The 21,969-nt window shown below is 37.9% G+C and overlaps 1 protein-coding gene across 1 annotated transcript in view; it reads left to right on the top strand.

Moving 5' to 3' along the window:
• Positions 1–21,969, top strand: part of SBNO1 (strawberry notch homolog 1) — a 34,866-nt gene that overhangs the window by 6,316 nt on the left and 6,581 nt on the right. The window contains exons 3-29 of the mRNA XM_009283922.2: positions 140–244; positions 2,055–2,364; positions 4,490–4,590; positions 5,958–6,054; positions 7,180–7,340; positions 8,398–8,531; positions 8,681–8,771; positions 9,718–9,879; positions 10,436–10,571; positions 10,647–10,752; positions 12,015–12,168; positions 13,372–13,554; positions 13,768–13,865; positions 14,549–14,700; positions 15,286–15,483; positions 15,781–15,951; positions 16,041–16,210; positions 17,109–17,240; positions 18,497–18,632; positions 19,058–19,170; positions 19,271–19,342; positions 19,820–19,919; positions 20,086–20,160; positions 20,418–20,564; positions 20,644–20,738; positions 20,948–21,040; positions 21,511–21,648. Of these exons, the coding sequence (XP_009282197.1) occupies positions 140–244; positions 2,055–2,364; positions 4,490–4,590; positions 5,958–6,054; positions 7,180–7,340; positions 8,398–8,531; positions 8,681–8,771; positions 9,718–9,879; positions 10,436–10,571; positions 10,647–10,752; positions 12,015–12,168; positions 13,372–13,554; positions 13,768–13,865; positions 14,549–14,700; positions 15,286–15,483; positions 15,781–15,951; positions 16,041–16,210; positions 17,109–17,240; positions 18,497–18,632; positions 19,058–19,170; positions 19,271–19,342; positions 19,820–19,919; positions 20,086–20,160; positions 20,418–20,564; positions 20,644–20,738; positions 20,948–21,040; positions 21,511–21,648 (3,630 nt within the window). The remainder of the gene's footprint in view (positions 1–139; positions 245–2,054; positions 2,365–4,489; positions 4,591–5,957; positions 6,055–7,179; positions 7,341–8,397; positions 8,532–8,680; positions 8,772–9,717; positions 9,880–10,435; positions 10,572–10,646; positions 10,753–12,014; positions 12,169–13,371; positions 13,555–13,767; positions 13,866–14,548; positions 14,701–15,285; positions 15,484–15,780; positions 15,952–16,040; positions 16,211–17,108; positions 17,241–18,496; positions 18,633–19,057; positions 19,171–19,270; positions 19,343–19,819; positions 19,920–20,085; positions 20,161–20,417; positions 20,565–20,643; positions 20,739–20,947; positions 21,041–21,510; positions 21,649–21,969) is intronic.

Below are 21,969 nucleotides of genomic sequence, written 5' to 3'. Positions count from 1 at the left end.
TTTTCAGTGAAACCTTTGTTGATGAGCACAGTTAAGGACTTCCCCATTAACTTCCATTTTGTGGGTGGATATTTAGTCTTAAGGGTTTTTTCCCTGCTAATGTGAGTGTTTCCTGACGCTTACTTTCTTTCCTCTGCAGTCAGTGCCACTTAGTGCGTTAGAACTAGGCTTGGAGACTGAGGCCACAGCTGCTGTGAAACAAGAACCAGAGACTGTATCAACTCCAGCCTTATTAAATGTTCGGGTAAGAACTGGTACTTCAGGATTTTGTATGTGTGTATGTGGTGGGTTAATCTTGGCTGGACACCAGGTGTCCACTAAGCTGCTCTATCACTCCCCGTCCTCAACTGGATGAGGGGAGAAAAAAAAAATAGGACGAAAGGGTCGTGGGTCGAGATAAGGACAGGGAGATCAGCAATTACTGTCACAGGCAAAACAGAGTCAACTTGGGGAAATTAATTTAATTTATTGCCAGTTAACAAGGGAGTAGGATAATGAGAAATAAGAACAAATCTAAAAACACCTTCCTCTCACCCCTCCCTTCTTCCTGGACTCAACTTCACTCCCAGCATCATCACACATTGTCTCTGCTGCTCCTTCCTCCCCACGCTCTTCCCCTGCTCCAGCAGCTCCTTCACAAACTTTTCCAACCTGGGTCCTCCCCGCGGGCTGCAGTTCTTCACAAACCGCTCCAGCATGGGTCCTTTCCACGGGGTGCAGTTCTTCAGAAACAGACTGCTCCAGCGTGGGTCCCCCGCATGGCCACAGGTCCCGCCACAAAACCTGTTCCAGTGTGGGTTCCTCTCTGTGGGGTCAGAGTGTCCTTCGGGCACATCCACCAGCTCCAGCATGGGGTCCTCCATGGGCTGCAGGTGGATATCTGCTCCACCGTGGACCTCCATGGGCTGCAGGGGAACAGCCTGCTTCACCACTGGCTGCAGAGGAGTCTTTGCTCCAGCGCCTGGAGCACCTCCTCCCCCTCCTTCTTCACTGACCTTGGTGCCCGCAGAGTTGTTTTTCTCACACACTCTCACTCATCTCTCCCAGTTGCTGATTGTGCAGCAGTTTTTACCCATTCTTAAATATGTTATCACGGAGGCGCTACCAACATCGCTGATTGGCTTAGCCTTGGGCAGTGGTGGGTCCGTCTTGTAGCTGGGGGGAACTGGCTGTATCGGAAGTGGGGGAGGCTTCTGGCATCTTCTCACAGAAGCCACCCCTGTAGCCCCCCCCCTACCAAAACCTTGCCGTGTAAACCCAATACAGTATATTAGTAAAACGTAACAGAAGAGGTGGGACTGTAAAATGCCAGTTGGCCATCGTCTCAGTTCTACTTGTACTAAGACTGTGAAAGCTGAGCGTACCCGTGGGTTGATATGATTTCTATGACAAGGAACACAAAAGAGGACAAAGCAGTATGTAGAAAAAAATTTGAGGTGTCCCGTGTGCCTTTTACTTCCCCTGCATGCAAATTCTGGGGATAGGGAGGTTGTGTAAACTTGCTTCCTGTACCCGAACTGTGTAGCACCTTTTCTAGCTGCAGATAATTCTGAGCACCATAGTCTGGTGGTTGCACCTGAAATCAGAATATAAAAAGCAGATGTACAGGAAGGTGGATGTAGTGCAGTGTGTCTGAAAAAGGCTGCACGTATACTTTAAGTAACCCAAGCTACTTACTCTGACAATTGTGCAGTTAGTTTATATATTGGAAATTCTCTTCAGCTCAGGGTTCCTGTACCTGTAGTAGTCATGTTTTGTGTCTAGGTGACGAATCCTTCATCCTATTTTTTATTTCCTTTCCCTTACCTTAAAATAAAATCTAAAAATACCATTCAAAAATACGTACGGCAATACATTGATAAATAGGCACTTCTTGCTGAGACTGTTGCACCACAAGATAATTACTCTAGCATCTTCAGCACGTTATGCGAAGACATTTCTTATTACAAGAGTCTTTTAGAAACTGGTGACTCCTAGATGCTCTAGATGAAAGGCTAATAAAGTCTGCTTTTTCTTGCTGTCTTCTGAAAATTTCCCTGGTTCTTTGTTGCTAGCAACCACCATCTACCACAACCTTTGTGCTGAATCAAATAAATCAGCTTCCAACTTTGGGGACTACAATAGTGATGACAAAAACAACACCTGTTACAACTACGAGGCAGACTATCACTGTAGCAAAAATCATTCAGACCAGCACAACTACTCGACCCTCGGTTGCAGCACCAGCAGTACGCAATGCCTTGACCACTACACCTTCAAAGGACCAGATTCAGCTGAAAGATCTGCTAAAGAATAACAGTCTTAATGAACTTATGAAATTGAAGCCACCTCCTAATATTGCCCAACCAGTAGCAACAGCAGCAAGTGAGTTTTCTTCTTTCTTCATAATTATTTTAGACAAATAGTGAAATAATATAATATTAAGATCTTCGCACATCTTGTATTTTCATTGATGAGTAAGAATATTGCAGTAAAATGAAATGGTCCAGAAAACCTGATAAATTCTATTCTAACTTTAATAGTGTTAGAATTCAGGGTGAAGTAATACAAAACAGGCTTTTTTTTAAAAAAAAAATCAAAGCTTTTGATTTACTGCAAGGAATGAGGAAAATGACATTTTAGAGTGCAGCTGGCAAATTGGTAAAATTAATTCATGAACATTACTGAAGTTAATTTAGCATCTTACTTGAGTCTACATCAGTTTCTCTTCTACTGTATATTTGCTGTGGAACAATGACAAATGAGTACTTTTTGGCATCTTGCAAACTAGATTTGTAGTACGTGCTAGTACTCCTATGATAGGAGACGCTTTACAGAAACACCCTAGGAAAGAGCATCTCTGTCCCTGTATGTTTTGTGGGAGGCATCAGATCTATTGTGTTTAAAAACTTAAGTCCTAAAAACTTGCTGTTTGTTTCCATGTTACTTCTTAAATGTGTTAACTTAAATGCCGCAAGTATTTTGTTACCACACTCCAAATCTTCATTTTGTGGTTCCTTTCATAATCTTTTCTTGAATGTTATTTCTGATACGTGGACAGCTTACATGGTCAGCTCAATATACGGGAAGAGCTGCACGTGTGTGTATTTTTATGATTTGATTCTTTCAAGTTATTCTGGTTTTAGCATGGGGTTAAGATCAGACTAGTTGAGTTTGAAGATACCTCTATTGCTGCTTTTTCTGAAAGGTATGCAGGCTTTTTCTGGATTACAATATTTTCATTGTCTCTGAAATAAGATTTACTGATTTTTATGGGCGGGGTTGGAAGTAACCTATTTTTTCATATGCAGATAGCGTGCGCAATAAATGAAGCTGTCAGGACTGAAACAAAAAGAAGAATGTGCCTCCTTGTTTCATTGCTTTCTGTTACAGAGTGGTTGACAAAAATTGAAGTTGACACCAACTGAAGTTGGGATGGGGGGTAAAGGAGTGAAGAGCAGCAGGGGGAGAAGGTTTTATGGGACTGACTTATCCCCTTTGTGCTAAATGAAAACACACAAGCACATAAGTAATAGGTAACATCAATACACAATAGCTGTTGTAGTGGCACAGCTGCAGAAAATAGTTGAATCTGTAGCTTCTGTATTAAGTAAAAAGGAGACGTGCAACTTCTAGAACTGCATTTCTAATCTTATTTGTGTGCTTGTGTTTCTGGATCCTTCTTCGTGCTTATAAAAAATTGACAAATACTTGTAGAAAATTCAAGGGCAGAGAAGCTCTTGGAAGGAAGCATGGTCTTTTATAATTCAGGCAGCAGGAGTCCTAGATTGGAAAATATTAAAAAGTTGAATTATGCAGGCTCTTTGAGGAAAACCTTATTTGTGCAATTGTCTTAAATTTAGCATAAATGCCCTAAAAAACAATTATTACATGCATTGACCATCAACATGATGGAAGCTTGACAGCTGCTTTCAACGTTTTTACATCTATCCTTGTGTAAATTTTTTTAGTTCTGTACTGAAACCTATTGCCAGTTGCTTCCAAATGTGGCTGAGGACACAAAAGTTAATAAATTGTCCTCTTAAGGGATCTTGTTAAGACTTTAAACAATTGAGTCCAAAGTGTTGACTTTTTGTTTTACAGAAATAATTGTAGTTTCTCCTAAGGTGGTAAATGCCACCAGACCAGGTAGGTTCATTTCTGTTGAAACACTGGGCTTTCTGGTTTGTTAAACTTCAAAGGCTCACAAGATGGAGTATTTCTAAAGATGATACACAGATTTGGTGACGGTCCAAAATACTTTTTTTTTAAATACTGAACCTACTGTCAGATGTGGTGGTATTGCATGGGAAGATTCTTCAGTCAAAGAAATAACAGGATTTAATTCCTTGCTCAGGCTTTTTAATTTAGACAAAAGTATTGTGTTCTTGAAGCATCAGTGTGCTACTGGACATCTTAAACTTCTCTTCCAGCTTATTAGTAGAGAAGGATGTTAATTTGAGTCCATGTTTGGAGGGAATTCCTGTAAAACACAGCTTTTCTTTTGTAGCCGATCTAAGCAACGGTGCAGTGAAGAAGGAGGCTTCCACAAAAGAGGTAGCAAGAATATGGATAAATGATATTAAAATGAGAAGTTTTTCACCTACTATGGTAAGTAGTACAAATGGTTAATTTGCCAAATGAATGTATATTTTATCTGCCTCAGCCACCTGTGACTAGTTTCAGTAGTTATTCATATATGCCTTTTGTGTGGTAGAATTATCGAGTGCATCTGTTTGTTCAAAAGGTTAGTTTCTCCACTAGATGAATACTTGGTTAGATGACTAAAACTAACAGCTGTGCAGCGCAAACTACCTGTATAGTAAATGACAATTTCAAGAAATTACTGTCCTTAACAGAACCTCGTTGTATGGACAAAGAAGGGTGTGCTCCAATTAAAGCTGATAAGCATATCACTTGCTCTGTGTTTTAAGACATTTCTTTTAAAATATCCCCATTCATATAACTAGCAACTAGGAAACTGGAAGACTTTCTCTAGCATGGCTGACCTTCTGGGCGGTTTGATTTAAGATGTAAATTGAGTATCGTTCCATTTTCTAAATGTAGTAAAAATACATTCTGATGCTGTAAACACTTGAGTTTCAGCATCTTCACTGATAGCCGGAATCGGGCTAAAGTTTGCGATGAACAGTGCTCCTTAGTGACTGGCATACAGAAGGATTTTCAGATTACTTTTTTATATTAAACAATGAATTAGTAATTGTGGAAGATTTTTGATTTAGTGAGTACTTTAAAAATATTCATATATTTACATTGATCAAGATCACAGTAAACAATGGGTAACTGTCAGGTTTCAGAGAATACTGGATAGAACTGTGACTATTAAACTATTCCCCTAAGTTCTAAAATCATGTAATGAATGTGAAACTGCAGGAGACTTTATGGGAGTACTTGAAAGTTAGGTTTTGGCTGTTAACTTTAGTGAGTACTTTAAAAATATTCATATATTTACATTGATCAAGATCACAGTAAACAATGGGTAACTGTCAGGTTTCAGAGAATACTGGATAGAACTGTGACTATTAAACTATTCCCCTAAGTTCTAAAATCATGTAATGAATGTGAAACTGCAGGAGACTTTATGGGAGTACTTGAAAGTTAGGTTTTGGCTGTTAACTAGCTGTTCTGTTTACAAGGCAGTCTTCTTTAAGTCCTGGTTTGGATTTAAAATGCTGTAGGAAGTGTTTCTTTTTTAATTCTGCTTATGTGAGTTTGGAGTACTTGAATCTCCTTGCAAAGCAGAGGAAGTTCCCTGACTTTGTGTCTTCAAAGGGTTGTTCAGAGTGTAAGAAATCTACATTTCCGTTTGTAGTTTCCCTGCTCCTCACTGGTTCATCTAGGTCATGTGAAAACATTCAAGTGCAAGTTTGTGCTCATTTCATTTCTCATGTTAATTTCCAGGACATCGTTAATACTCTATGTGCTGTGTGACTAATGCAGGTATTTCTCTATTCTAGAAAGTGCCAGCAGTAAAAGAAGAGGAAGAACCTGAGGAAGAAGATGAGGAAGAAATGGGCCACGCAGAAACTTACGCTGAGTATATGCCAATAAAATGTACGACCTAAAGTTTTATTATGTCAAAAGGCTGAAATGTTTTGAGAGCTAATTTGTTATTTACTCTTCTGTAGTTACTAAAACCAAAAAACCTGATAGGTTACTCTCTGAATCAAGTAAAAAGGACCTGAATTTGTGGTGGGTTTTCCTAGGAAAACTTTCTCTTCTATAGCGCTTAGTTTTGGAAGGTACGCAGATTTTTTTTTTTCTAATAGAAAAGGAATTCTTTAGTGTATCTTTGAGCAGTACTTGTTTCAGAAATATGATTGATGAACCAGGATCAGTCTTTTTTTACCTGTGTTAAGATGCTTTGTGCCTCAGCAGAGGAAATTTTTAAAGGGATTAAGTGGTCACTGCTACACTTAAGAATTTAGTTTGAGTCTTTTGGTGTGAAATTACGCTGAGCACATTCTCCCTGCATTGTTCCTGACTGACTTAGAGCTGTTTTGGTTTTGTTTTTTAAAAAAGTGAGTCTTTCACTGCTGTTAATTGCTATCTCCTCTTTTTTCTCCTTTCTCTTCTTTATTGTAATCAGCAACAAAAAGTTGTTACCTTGTTTCCTAGGTACATTGCTGACGTGCTGTAAAAGCAAGGCAAAAAATTTTGCGTGGAGTTTGTAGCTAAATGGTTAATTTTTATTGTCACTGAGATCTGTCGGCAATTAAACCATGTCTGTTCTAAATCTTTTCTCTCATATTACTTAAAAACAGCACTATATAAATAGAAGAATTTTGCTTTTGTGATTCTGGCATCTTGAGGCTGCCTCTGGCCTTTGGGAAGGCAAGGTTCAGACTAGTTTTTCTCAAACATGTTGAGTACACAAATGCTTTAATTTTTTATGAACTGAATTTTATCTAATTCCATAAAAATTGGGGGAAGGTGGTGAGAAGAGAAACAAAGTTAAGATTGCAATTACATAAATTCAGGTTAATGTATTCCTTTGTATGTGATGCAGTTTGTTTAACACTTGATGTACTGTTGCAATAAAACATAGTTGTTGTTGAGTTCAGCCTTTACAATGGACAATTGTAATTTGTTTTGGTAAACATAAAACCTATGCTGCAGCAACAGAACTCTGTATTATGTTTTCATCTTCTCCCTTCCTCCCCCTCCCTTTTCAACCAGTAAAAATTGGTCTACGTCATCCTGATCCAGTAGTGGAAACCAGCTCATTATCCAGTGTAACTCCTCCTGATGTGTGGTACCAGACGTCAATATCGGAAGAAACGATTGATAGTGGCTGGTTGTCAGCTTTGCAACTTGAAGCAATCACTTACGCAGCCCAGGTATGCTAGACATCAGTACAGCTTAAAAGCTAACGTAGAATTTAAGAAGAAAAATACTATCTGACAAGTGCAGCTATGTCAGTTTTACAAGGAGGTAAAATATTAAGAGCTTAAAGGTTTGAGTTGCATTAGAAGGCAACTCAAGAAGTTGAGAAGTTCAACTCAAGAAGGCAGGTGAGCTTCAGTTCAGATAAATGTGAGGTAATACACCTAGGAAAAGCTTTGTCTAAACCGCTTCCATGATGCTGATCTCAAACTGTCTTAAAACTCAGGAAGGACATCTTAGTCATTATCTTTATTTCTCTGAAATAACTTGCTGCAGTAGCAGCAGGCTAAGAAAGCCAACGCTGTTTGGCATCATTGGGAAGGGTATAGAGAATGAGACTAGGTGTTATTTTGCTGCTGTATTAAACTTCAGTGGGCCCACATCAGATGTTGTGCATGCAGCTCTCTGCATGTCAGGGAGGAAGGTAGTGAAGTTAGAGGATGACTAAAACAGTCACAGGAGGGAAGAAGTTGCCTTGTGAAAAGAGACTAACAAGGCTGGGATGCCTCAGGCTGGAGAGGAGAAAAATGAAGGGTAATGAAATCAAGGTTTACGTAATCAAGAAGGCAGTGGAATCCTGCAAAACAAGAACAAAGCAGAACTTGGTGAAACTTGATAGGAGATTGGTTTAAAATGGATAGAAGAACACTTCTTTACACAGGCAGTGGATGTCTGGGTCTTGCTGCCACAAAAGGCTGTAGAGGTGCGTATCAGTGGGTTAAAAAAAGCAGCCGGTCTGGTAGTAAGCACTAAAAGAATTAGTCAGATATGTACAGCAATTTTACAGCAGTTCTAGGTGCTGAGGGAAGAAGGGGGAGAATGGATCACATAAAGCAGGTAGGCTCACGTGCTCTCCCTAAAAAATCCCTTTTCCTGCTATCGGGAGGCTGCTTGGCTGGGTGGACCACTGGTCTCATCCAGTAGGATGTTTCTTATGTTTGCTCATCTCTGACAATTCACAGTCATGTGTTCTGGAGAATGGGTACAAGTTTTTTGTTCTTTCTCCTACAGCAACATGAAACATTCCTGCCCAATGGAGACAGAGCTGGATTCTTGATAGGTGATGGTGCTGGTGTAGGAAAAGGAAGGACCATAGCTGGAATAATCTATGAAAATTACTTGTTAGGCAGAAAAAGAGCAGTCTGGTAAGTGTGTCAGAATTTGTTAGAGCGGTCACTGTAGTGACTGTAGTACTTAACTTCCGTGTAATCTGTCTTCCAACAAATGTTCTAGCAACTGCTTTTTGAACTTCTGCTGTAACTTACAGAACATATGCTTTGTTTTATATCTTCAGGTTTAGCGTGTCAAATGATCTGAAATACGATGCTGAAAGAGATTTGAGAGATATTGGAGCAAAAAACATATTGGTTCATTCATTAAACAAGGTGTGGAAACTTTTTACTATGTACAGTTGAGGCAAAACTTTAGGTACGCTTGTGTGACAAGTTGTGCATGTTGACTGTTTTAAGAGCAAGAATGTACTAATTTCAATAAATTTGCTGTGTCGGTCTTGTTTGACAGGCCTTAATCTTATGAAGAACCACACAGTCCTTCAAGTTAATCATGTAAATAGGCCCCTTGTAGGATTAAGTCTTAGTATGTGATTTTTTTTTTAAAACATTACTCTTCAAGCCACTACTGGCACTACTAGTAGAGTGTTTTCTAGAAGCTGAAATATTCTTTAAATCTTTTAGACTCTGTAGCATTTGAATTTTTCCCTTTCTATCTCCCAGTGCACATTTTATATGTAATACATTTTGTATGTAATACTTGAATAATAGACTTCCTCAGTAATTTATTGAAGCAGTAGTAGCATGTGCAGTTATCTTTGCAGACTGGGCCTCTGCTCAGGATTAGCCACTTGGATAAATTGTGAAGTGTGATTACTGGTTGAAATCACTGAAGTTAAAGTTTGTTTTAAGTTAGTGTTGTTGCTTTGTGAAGTCTTAATTTCTAAAATACAGCAAAGCTTTACAAACTGTCATTTATGGTAGCAGCTGTAAATACACTTGACCTATTAGCTCTAAGGGATGCACTGAAACTAAAATATTAATTGTATTTAAGGAAACCATGTAGTCGAAGAAGGTGGCTGTTAATCTTTTGAGGCCTCTGATCTAGTCTTCCTTAAGTCTGTATTTAAGTAAGGCCCTGTATAACCCCTTAGCCACGTTACCGTATGCCAGCTGTGCCCTAGTCGTGATGTAGGGATACAGGTGGTTCAAAGTGTAACCTTAAGGTTAAGACCCCCAGCATGCCTTAATCATAGGGTAGGTGGGTTTGAGGAGGGATCTCTTTTGAATAATTTCTGTAACTTTTATCTTTCTATTGCAGTTCAAGTACGGGAAAATTTCTTCCAAACATAATGGAAGTGTGAAGAAAGGTGTCATCTTTGCTACTTATTCTTCTCTTATTGGTGAAAGTCAGTCTGGTGGTAAATACAAAACCAGATTAAAGCAGCTTCTTCACTGGTGTGGTGAAGACTTTGATGGAGTTGTATCCTTTATCTGGAGTTCAGTTGACTGTAACCAAATTGCTATTTAAGCTGACATCTTTAAAGACAATCTTGTATTTTTATTTGTTGGTATTTTTAGGTCTTGTTCTTTATTCATGACAGTAATCGCTTGTGTGCATGCTCTGACGTTAGACTTGAAGTTTTACAGACTTCATGCCAAATCTATTACCATCATATTGTTGCCACACAACTCTGGTACAAGAGTGAAGCTTCTGCTTTTTCTATAATGAACACAAAATTAAAATATGTTTAAGAACCTTAAGTTTACACTGAAATTTTTACCAGTTAATTCTTTAAAAAATTTTTTGAGTACCAACAGCATTTTAAAGAACTCAAGTGTTGGTAATTGTGCTCTTAAATACTTACTAGCGAAATATTTTTCCTAAAGTTTTTAGTGGAAAAAACATGACTAGTGTCTTTTTCAGTTTACAATTTACTGCTGCCCCCTATTGTAATTAGCAGATTTTCTTGTCTTCCGTTTTAGCTCTCCATTCTAAAAATAAGTGGGACAAAGTTTTTTCCTTAATTATGGGTCAGATTGTATTTGATGAGTGTCATAAAGCTAAGAATCTGTGTCCTGTTGGTTCATCAAAACCAACAAAAACAGGTCTGGCTGTATTGGAACTTCAAAATAAACTTCCAAAAGCCAGGGTTGTTTATGCTAGTGCCACAGGTATGTACTACTTGGTTTGCATTAAATGTGTCTATGTTTTTACTGGCATTGGTACAGAGTGTGTTCTTCTCCTAGGTGCATCTGAGCCAAGAAATATGGCATATATGAACCGTCTTGGAATATGGGGTGAAGGAACTCCATTTAGGGAATTCAGTGACTTTATTCAGGCTGTTGAAAGAAGGTAATATTTCGAAGAGCTATAGCAAGAATGCACATGGTTGTGGCTGACTGCTTTCTAGTTCTTTTGTCTTCACTCACTCATAGTCCTCTGCAAACTCGTCCTGTCACACTAAGAACTTTCTGACTCTACTTTCTAAATCTAGCAGAAATGTAATGCATCTTATGTGGTAAAAAATGGGAAGTTTCCCTTGCTCACAGAAATTTTTGAGAGCTTTAGAAGCTTCCTGGGAAAATAGCCCTCTTAAAACGTGGGTGTTATGAAATGAAAATATTTTGCTGCTTATCATGAAAATACACTATGTACTGAGTATGCTCAGTATAGTTGATGTCTCACTATATGCAGAAGCCCTCTAATGTTTATGCATTCAGCTTAGGCGGTTTAACAGGAAGAAGTCTTGTTCTTGTGCTTTCTGGCATAAGAACCCAGTTCAGAAGAATTATGTGTGCTGTTGCAAGGTACTTTGTATTTTGAACTTACTAAAAAAAACTAAATGTGAGAGGTCAGTAGAAGATGCAACTGCCACATTCTTTGGTAGGTGAGCATCTTAATATATTGTGTTTTGCCTACTTAAAAAGAATTTTGAACACTTCAGAATACTACAGTAGGGCTTAGTATGCATCTTCTTGCATACCATCTACATGATGCATGATTTTTCTAGGCTGTGCAAGTGTAGTCTCCACTTTATTACTGAGTACGTATCAATTGAGCAGTAACGAAATTACAGGCCCAAGCTTGTGAGTAGGTTAGCTTTGCAGTTGACTTCTGTGCTATTGGTATTGCTAAAGGTGTGTTGCTGTTGAAAAGAACTTAAATTACCTACTAATTTAATTATTTTCATATCAGCATAAAACAGAAAAGCTTAATACAGTTTGTATTCATTATTTTAAATCTTCAGTGGAGTTTATAAAATTGCAGTGCAAGATTTTGTTATATATTTGGATCAACTTCACTATCCAGTTACAGTTTGTAAGGTACTGTCTCCTAATGCATGCTAGGTCGCTTGGGAAAAAGTAACTATTTGAGCGTTTATACCTCTTGGGATACACTTAATACTCATGAGGCAGTGATACAGTTTTATGTGAAGGCTAAATTTCAAGACCCCCTGATTTGATGTGTTTAACGAAACAGTACTAATGATTTTGAAAACACATTCCTTCACATTTGTAATCATGCTATTTTCTTCTAAAGTACTTGAGGGTGTTTTTAACAAATCCTTGCTCTTGAAAATTCTAATATTGACTTAATTTGTTCCTTTATTTTAGAGGTGTTGGTGCCATGGAAATAGTTGCTATGGATATGAAGCTGAGAGGAATGTACATAGCAAGACAGTTGAGTTTTTCAGGTGTAACTTTCAAAATTGATGAAGTTCTGCTTTCACAGGAATATGTTAAAATGTACAATAAATCTGTGAAACTGGTAAGAACGCCTTTTTAAATTTGCTTTCTGTATTGAGTTCTGAGAGGTTGAAGTTACTTGGTTTAAACTTGAATGCTCCTGAAATAGCCTGTTGAGAGACAGGAATGGCATCTTCTTGTCTCGTTTTAGTATAAAGATTTCTCCATTTAAGACTTGGCAGAAGCTGTTAATTCTTGTTCTGAGTCATAAAAGCTGCGGGTTTGGGTGCATCTTCCAGTATCTGCCAGATCCACTTGCCTAAGATAAAGCTGTTCACCTGTTGGTCATATTTTTGTGCTCCAGTCCTCCCCCTTTAGGCAACTGAGCTGAGAACAAGCTGCAAAACATTAGACAGGCTGCATGCACTTCTTCACTGAAGCGGTGTGGTGGAGTGGTGCTTGTAGTTAAACAGTACAGGGCGGTAGTTTTAATCACATGGCAGATCAAATCAAACACAGTGAAGCTGTGGTTCCCTTTAATGTTTTCCTTTATTCACCCGCTGGTTATCTTTTTCATGTTCTTAATTGTTTTGTCCATACGCTAAGCTGAGTGTCTTTTTTTCTGAGTGTACATCCTGCTTGTACATTACCACTGCTGTATTAGATAAAAATAATTACTCCTTGGACATAGATTAAAATGAGCAGGGTCTTTACCTGCTTAAGAGGTGCTTAAGGATGACTCGTTATTCATGTTGTATAGCTACAATAATTAAAACTTATCTTTGGCAGGTGTATAACATCAACTTTAAAACAGCACTTCATGAATGTTGTTTAAAAGAATCACTAAACTTGGGTCCAAAGCTTACTTTACATAGTCTGGAAACAATTGGTATAACAAAATGTTGTAGAAACGAAGGCAGTGGGGTTTTTCTCTCCTTGGGATCTTGCTTTGTACTTAACTATAGGCAGTGCTCTTTGCTTTTTTTAACCTGACTGTATTAATGGAGAAACTAGATAATTAGAAAATGCTGTGTATGTTTGCATTGGTAGTAATGTAAATGTATCTGCTTTCCATTATGAGAGTAATTCTCTTCTGAATTTACTAAGCCATAGTTATTTTCTTTTTTTGTGAGCTTGCTTTGATATATGAAGAGTTTCCTTGACCTGCAGAGTCCCATAGTACTGTAACTTTAAACTTCTCTTCTGTCTTTATTTGGATATTAAACAATGTACCTGTGTAGCCTTGAAATGTGACATGTAAAGCAATTAACGTTTTCTTCTTCAGTGGGTCAGTGCTAGAGAGAGGTTTCAACAAGCAGCCGATCTTATCGATGCAGAACAACGAATGAAAAAGTCTATGTGGGGTCAGTTTTGGTCAGCCCATCAGAGGTTTTTCAAGTACCTTTGCATAGCATCTAAAGTGAAGAGGGTGGTGCAGCTAGCCCGAGAAGAAATCAAGAATGGGAAAGTAAGTTGATCAGGACCTATTTTTAAATCCTTTGTTAAATGTAAAGCTAATAGATATTTTTTTTGTTTAGAACACAGATATTTTCAGACATAGTAGTAGCATGCTTTTGTACTTTATGGTATTGAAGCTATTTAATGAGCAGAAATTCAGGCAAAAATAAACTTACAAGTCAGTCGTCTTAGTGACAATGCCTTGTATTCACTTGTCCTTTAGTGTGTTGTTATTGGCCTGCAGTCAACAGGAGAAGCAAGAACATTAGAAGCTTTGGAGGAAGGTGGTGGTGAACTGAATGACTTTGTTTCTACAGCAAAGTAAGATTGAAGTTTGTTAGAACTGTCCTTTACAAAACTAACGTTAGTCCAGCTTAGTGTGTGTAGTAATTTGTCCTTTCATGTGTAAAACATGCATCACTGCACAGAAGGCTGGGTATCCTTTAGTACCAGTGTTCTTTACTTAAGCTGCCTGTACGTAAAATCTGATGGTATTGCTGAAGTGAACCATTGGTTAGTTCCTGGTTCTACTGGCACTCTGTGAAATGTTTTCAGGTGTCAACAGCTGGTACTGTTCTACTCCAGTGGGGAGGAGGGGAAGACTTGCCAAGTGTACACTGCATTTATACCAAAGCAGGTTGCAATCATGACTTCCCTCTTTTATCAGATGAGCCAGATCCAATCCTGAGACTACCTTGCTGAAGATCTTAATAAATTAAGTTAATCTGTCATTTAAACCTTGAGCAATAAGAAAATGGCAGGAGCAGTACCACTTGATGCCAAAAAAATTTCATAAGTTATAAGTAACAGTGCTGTAAAGTAAATGTCTTACTTTTAAGAAGGTGACAAATACAATAATATGGGTGATAACTATACAGAGTGCTTGTGTAATAGTGTTCACAAGGAATAATTCTTCAGAAAAGTCAAGCAAGCTGTTAAAATGTTACAGGTTTCTACTTTAAATAAATGCAAATTCGACTGAAGAACCCTTTTTTCTTAAACAGAGGAGTATTCCAGTCTCTTATTGAAAAGCACTTTCCAGCTCCTGACAGGAAGAAGTTGTTTAGCTTGTTGGGAATTGATTTGACCGCTCAAAGTAATAACAATTCACCCAGAGACAGCCCTTGCAAGGAGAACAAAATAAAGAAACGGAAAGGTAATGCTTAAGTTCTTACACTAATGCCATAGTGAAAATGGCAATTTTAGAGCTGCCTAAGAGTGAACTCTGGAAAAAATATCGGAATGTAAATATCAGTACAGTCATTCATGAAAAAGCATGTATTACAAGTCTAAGACTTCTATTAGAAATTTTGATTAGTAGATTTAAAAACTGCTGCTGAAGCAATATAACCTGTAAATTCTGGTTACTTCTTTGCTCAAAATTGGGTTGATCTAGTATAGGATTGTATCCCAAAATGCCTTGCACATGTCAGACCACTTCCTGATGCAGTCAAGCAAATAATTGCTTTCTTCTTGAGGCTCAGTAAAGAGAAGCCTAATACCACGCTCCTTCCCAAACTGATTATGATTCTTACCAAAAAGTAGGTGATCATAAAAAAACTTGGGAGAGAGGTCTTACTTAAAACTTAGATTAGATTCTTTTAAACACTTCTTTTTTTAGAAGTTGAATATTTTTCTAGTTTGCATGCAGTGGTGGTAAAACAAACCTCAAAAGTTAGACTACAAGATCTAAACTAACTTTTTTTTTCTTCTGGGGTGATGGTAATCCTTCTGGAATTAGGTGAAGAAATAAGCAGAGAAGCCAAAAAAGCTCGCAAAACAGGTGGCCTTGCAGGTAGCAGCTCTGATGAGAGTGAAAGTGAGTCTGATGCTTCAGACAATGAAGAAAGTGACAATGAGAGCTCCAGATTTTTGAGTTCTGGAGATGATGATGACTTCAACCCATTCAGAGATGAATCCAGTGAAGATGATGAAGATGGTAAGACAGTTTAAGTGTTCTATCAAGCAAGTATCTGTACGTGCAGATAGTAAGCATAAAGTCTTTCCTAACCATTTTAGTGAGCCAAAAATAAGAGTGTTTGATAAGCATGTAGTTTAATGAGACTGGAATTAGTACTAGAATGTTGATTTGCATCTTCTTTTAAGTCGATTTTACACACTGGAGTTCAGACTTTTGTAAGTCACCTTTTGTAATGAGAACGTAGTTTTTCAAAGGAAAGGATGGCTTTTTAGTAAATGCTTGAAACTTTTTGAAAATAACTTTATTTAACTTTAGATCCCTGGTTAATTAGAAAAGAGCATAAAAAAAATAAAGACAAGAAAAAGAAGAAAAGTATAGACCCAGATTCTATTCAAAGTGCCTTACTAGCTTCTGGTCTCGGATCAAAACGACCTAGCTGTTTTACTTCCACTGTTGGTACCACCACTTCTAGTACCAACACGTCAGGTAAGAATAAGTTTCTTTGGTGTTAATTCACTTTCTTAGCAATGAGGCAATGAAATTCTAAACCTTAAAGAGTCTCTCTTAAATTTCAGCAAACAGTAACACAAACAGCAGCTTTGTAACAAGTCAGGATGCTGTTGAAAGGGCCCAGCAAATGAAAAAAGAACTGCTTGATAAACTGGAAAAGCTGGCTGAAGATCTTCCACCTAATACACTGGATGAGCTTATAGATGAACTGGGTGGTCCTGAAAATGTTGCAGAGGTAGGCTGGTGTTCATGTTAAGAGAAAAGTGATGGTTTTTTCTACTGCAGCCATACATTATCTGGCTGCAGTAAATCAGTGTTGTTATTCTTCAAGGTTGCATGTGACCTAAGTATCTATTAAAGAGAACTTGTTTAGCAGTTTTAAACAGTAATCTCACAGGGATAAGAGTATAGGTTACTTTCACTGGATGCCTCTGAAGTAAAAAGAAACTTGAGGATTATGTGAGCATAGAGAGAAGGGCTCTGAATGGGTAAATAGGTTACTTCTGAGACCGATAGTTTCTTGTTGGGTAAATCATACTAGTTTCTCTTTTGCTTTATAGTGGTATATTTCTGTAGCTGTAGTCAGTTTGAAGCTGGTGTATATAAAACAGAAAGCAGCTTTAGTTCATCTTCCTAGGCAATGAAGATTAAGAACCTGTATAATAAAACTGCGTTAGTGAAAAGCCTGACGAATTACTCTCTCTTTTTCTCAATAACTTTAGAAACATGTCTTTAGTAAGCTACCCGTCTCTATCAAGTAGAAACATCACTGTGATATAAAAGACCCTATTAAAATCAGTGACAGTCTCAGCTGTCATTTCAGTTTATATTTTCTTAGTACTCTTGGTAAATCCCTTATGGACAGTACTACAATACTACGTCATTTCTACATAGATGTGCTTTGTTATGCTTTTGATTCCCTGAGTTACCCTAAATAAGGGTTCCACATAGCCGATAATGGCATCAACCAAAAAATAATCCAGGTTCTCTAATGTAGTTTTGCACTTTAAGTAAATTACTGAATCTATTTTAAGGTTGGTGTATGAATAAATAGCAGCATTGCTTGAAGTTTTTGTACATGTAATAACTTTGGTATTGCTCTAATGAGCTTGTATTCCCTTTTATTTTTAAAGATGACAGGCCGCAAAGGGAGAGTTGTAAGCAATGATGATGGCAGCATATCTTATGAGTCAAGATCTGAACTTGATGTGCCCGTTGAAATTCTGAACATCACGGAAAAGCAGAGGTTCATGGATGGAGATAAGGTAGTCCTTAAAGAGATACAATTCAGAAAAACTTGCCAGATGCCATAGTAACATTGATTAAGTTATTCAAGTTGGGGCTCTACCGCTACCCCACAGTGACTTTTTAGGTACTGTAAGTAAGTACTAGTTAGAAAGCATTTTCCATTCACTGCTGTGTGTTTTGTTTTTTCAAACCAGTATGTTCAGTAGTCCAGTCTAATATGTGGCTGCAGCATGCTTTAAAGGTCAGGCTGTACTTTGGGTGGCCACAAAGGCCTGTGCTGAAGAGGTGTGTACACGCGTGCCAAACTGAAAGCTGGCACCTCTGAGCTGCTCTTGGCAAACAGTGTATGTTTAAAAGGCAGATAAACCCTCCACATCTTTGCGATTCTTTTACCTGGATTACTGTGTACCTCTGCTTCCAAGAGGAAGTAATGAAGTTGAGAAATGGGGAAAACCAGTGACTGACTTGGTACGAGAGGGAGAAAAAACTTCAGTGAAGGGCTGAAGGGAAAAGGTGGAGGTGGTTTACCTTAACAAGGACTGAGAAGTAATGCTGGGAAGAGTGATAGCTTTTGTCCTTTACATTGCACTCTGAAAGAAAATACTGACTGTAATAATAGTAGAACTGAAGCTGATAAAAGAAGGAGGGGAAAAAAAAAAACATTTCTGTGGTTCACTTGGGACATGCCACCACAAGAGGGCAAATCAAGTAAATGTAGTTGTTGTGTGGAACTTCTGTGGACTGTTGTTCCTCTTGAGGATAAATACTCATGTTCCTGTAAGTGACTTGTGCACAGTCAAAACGCTTACATTCTTTCAAGGCAAATGCATTCAGATACTACAGTGGTCGTATCCTCTTCCTTATACAGTATTAGCAGCAACTTTTTGTCTTCTCTGTTGGTTGCTATCAGAGCAAGTCTCCCTGTGTCCCTTCACTTTTTTCTTTCTGCAGTGCAGGCCAACATCAGAGAAACCTGCCCTTTGGAATGGCAAAACTGCAACATACCATCTTTCTTCATTTGCACAGAAATGTGTTGCTGAAAAGTAAAGTGAAAACCACTCCTTTCACTTAAAGCCGTTAGCTTTTCTAACTCTGATAAAGAGAACCATACTTTTTCTCCCCTCCCCGCCTTGCGATAGGAAGACCAAATAAGAGTGAAGCCATTCCAGACCCATGTTACTAGTAATCGTAAAATTAAATTTTTTTAGAAACTGAAAACTGAAGCTTGATCTTGGATTTATTGCTTAACTAACAACTCCTTTCTTAATAAAAGAACATTGCCATAATCTCGGAGGCTGCCAGCTCTGGTATATCATTGCAAGCAGACCGTAGAGCTAAGAATCAGAGACGGAGAGTTCACATGACTCTGGAGTTGCCGTGGAGCGCCGATAGAGCAATACAGCAGTTTGGTAAATAACTTTTTTGTACCCTTCCCCTAGCGTACTCAGTAATACTAACTGAATTTACTGCTAATTGATGGGAAGTAAGATTGACTAGGCAACCTCTTAAGGACCCTTCCACTCTTTTACCCGTGGACAGAATCAGCTTTATCTATAGTCGTAGCTAATAGTCTTGAAAGTTTTCAAAGAAACCTAGCAAACAAACTTAGACTGCAGCTTAGGGTTTTTTTCCATGTATCAAGTGTCTTTATGAAAGTTGCCACAACTCTGGAGCGTGTGTGTACTACCTTCTATTGGCTGTATTACAACAGAAACTAATTTTCAGCAGGATTAAGTTCTGGCGCTTTTCTTTACTCTTCACAATTCGTAGTTTATTAGAAATGTTCGTGAAAGTGAAATTTATTTAACGTATGTGCTTCTACTTAATTATCCAGGAAGAACTCATAGATCCAACCAAGTGACTGCTCCAGAGTACGTGTTCCTAATTTCTGAATTGGCAGGAGAGCAAAGATTTGCATCGATAGTTGCAAAAAGACTGGAGAGCTTGGTAAGATTGTTTCAAGAAGTCTGATCCTTCATTTGAGAAAATACAACTTAGATTTCTTTTTCTTAAAATTTGATTTAATTACAAAGGTGTGTCTTAACAGGGAGCCCTCACCCATGGTGACAGACGGGCTACAGAAACTCGAGACCTCAGCAGATTCAATTTTGACAACAAGGTGATGGTTCTATTTCTGTTGAGAGCTCATGCTGTGGTGCTTATTCCACAGATGACCTGTTGAGAAAGAATTTCTTCCATCTCCTGTGAAGTGTTTTACTTTTAACTGTATTACTTTCTGATAGGAGGCCTCTTTCTGAGATAGCCAGAAAACATTCTTAGTTCTGTTTGCAAAGCCACGTGGAACACAAATATGTGTGTAAATTACTTTTCTGCATTTGCTAACAGTCCAAGTCTTAAGTAAATGGTATGTGTCCTTTCAGTCACAACTGAAAGCTTAATTTGGCAATTCTAATTAGAAATTAAGACTGGGCTGTTTCTATAGTGTAGTTTATAATTGAAAAGCTAATAAACAGTTCCCTTTACTATTGTAGAGAAAAACATTGTGAATTACAAACGCTTGTTAAACCAGCGTGCTTGGGGCTGAGGCACAAATGCTGGATCACGTTGTTAGAGCAACTTTCTCTTTCTTACGCAGTATGGCAGAAATGCTTTAGAGATTGTTATGAAATCCATTGTGAACTTAGACTCCCCAATGGTCTCGCCTCCTCCTGATTTTCCTGGAGACTTCTTCAAAGGTAAGTATAATTCACTGGATGTAATAGCTACCTTTCACTCCTTTCACTTGTATGTGTGTACTACCAATTGATTGTTCTCCGGTATGCAGAAAATGCAAATCACTTTAGAGCATTGCCACCATTAGGTGGCAAAGCAGCTATGATCTAACTCTTCTCTTTTTCCTAGATGTTCGTCAGGGATTGATTGGCGTAGGCTTGATAAATGTAGAAGACAGATCTGGAATACTAACGCTTGATAAAGGTATTTGTGTGTTTAGTGTCTCTTTAGAATGTGGCTAGGAATATCTCATATCGTGATAGTGGATTCCTAGCAGCAGAACTGAAGCTGTAACTGTCTAAAAAGTGACTTTTTTGGAGAACTTCAGAATGTTTTCCTCATTTCTGAAAGAATGGGTTTAAGTAGTCTTTTTGAGACTCCTTGAATACTGATTGAGAGCTTGTTGTCATCAGACTTAATCTTTGTTGACCTAATACATGTATTTCTTATTCTTTTTTAAGATTATAACAATATAGGGAAATTTCTGAATAGAATTCTTGGTATGGAAGTACATCAGCAGAATGCTTTATTCCAGTACTTTTCTGACACGTTAAATGCAGTTATTCAAAATGCTAAAAAGAATGGAAGATACGATATGGGCATCTTAGGTGAGTAAATCAACTTCTCGGTACTCTTGTACTTAAGTAAGAAGAGAGAAACAGAATAACTCTCTCCTTCCCTTTTAAGATTTGGGCTCTGGGGATGAGAAAGTAAGGAAGGCAGACGTTAAGAAGTTTTTAACTCCTGGATATTCTACCTCTGGACATGTAGAACTATACACAGTAAGTTAATTCTGTACCTTCTTTGTATGAACTAATAAAACTTGCTTGCCGATAAGTTTTTAAAACATGGTAATCGGCTAAGCATGTGCTGAGTGAGGGGAGGTTCCAGGCCTTTCACTGGGAAATACTTGGTCTATGGTTCTTTAGTTCCTATGTCTGTAACTGTTCTAAAGCCTGTCCCCAAATACCCCTGCACGGCTGTCTTCTAGATCAGTGTAGAGAGAGGAATGTCTTGGGACGAAGCAACTAAGATCTGGGCAGAACAGACGGGTCCAGATGATGGATTTTATTTATCACTACAGGTAAGATTCTTTGTCTCTTGGATTATGTTCAGAGAAGTGTTTTGGGGGCTAACCAAATACGCTGTCTCCTCTGGAAAAAATCTACTGTTCAAATTAATTACTGTTCAGTTTTGCAAAATGCTTTCAATCTTACATTAAAATTCACGTTAAGTTTGCTTCCAACGCTAAGTACGAAGCACTCCTTTTTAGCTGCTCAGGATATTTTCTGATAGGAATGTGAGCCCGAATTAATAGCTCTTACTTAAACCTGCATCAAGAAACCAGGTGCTTTCACGGTAAGGAAAAGTTGTGAGGTTCATGTAGAATAGTGGTACTGTCTTGTAAAGGTGGCCTTGTTATTACTGGTTGTCTTATTGCGCACACACACACGCAGTATTGCTCTTGTAAAGAACACAGTATGGAATCACTGAAGGTAGATACTGTCAGCATGTTTCAACTTATGAAGTTTTCGGTTTGTCTTTCTTTTCCAGATAAGAAATAACAAGAAAACCGCAATTCTAGTAAAAGAAGTGAATCCTAAAAAGAAGCTTTTTTTAGTATACAGACCAAATACTGGGAAACAACTCAAACTAGAAACATGTGCAGACCTGAAAAAGAAATATAAGAAGGTATTTAGATACTGTCAGCATGTTTCAACTTATGAAGTTTTCGGTTTGTCTTTCTTTTCCAGATAAGAAATAACAAGAAAACCGCAATTCTAGTAAAAGAAGTGAATCCTAAAAAGAAGCTTTTTTTAGTATACAGACCAAATACTGGGAAACAACTCAAACTAGAAACATGTGCAGACCTGAAAAAGAAATATAAGAAGGTATTTAAAAAAAAAAAGAAAAGAAATACAAGACTTTCTTTTCCAGATAAGAAATAACAAGAAAACCGCAATTCTAGTAAAAGAAGTGAATCCTAAAAGAAGCTTTTTTTTAGAATACAGA

The sequence above is a fragment of the Aptenodytes forsteri genome, unplaced genomic scaffold, assembly GCF_000699145.1.
Source record: "Aptenodytes forsteri isolate BGI_AS27 unplaced genomic scaffold, ASM69914v1 Scaffold118, whole genome shotgun sequence".
Classification (NCBI taxonomy): Eukaryota; Metazoa; Chordata; class Aves; order Sphenisciformes; family Spheniscidae; genus Aptenodytes; species Aptenodytes forsteri.
Note: the sequence above shows the minus strand (reverse complement) of the source record. Positions and strands in the feature narration are given on the sequence as shown.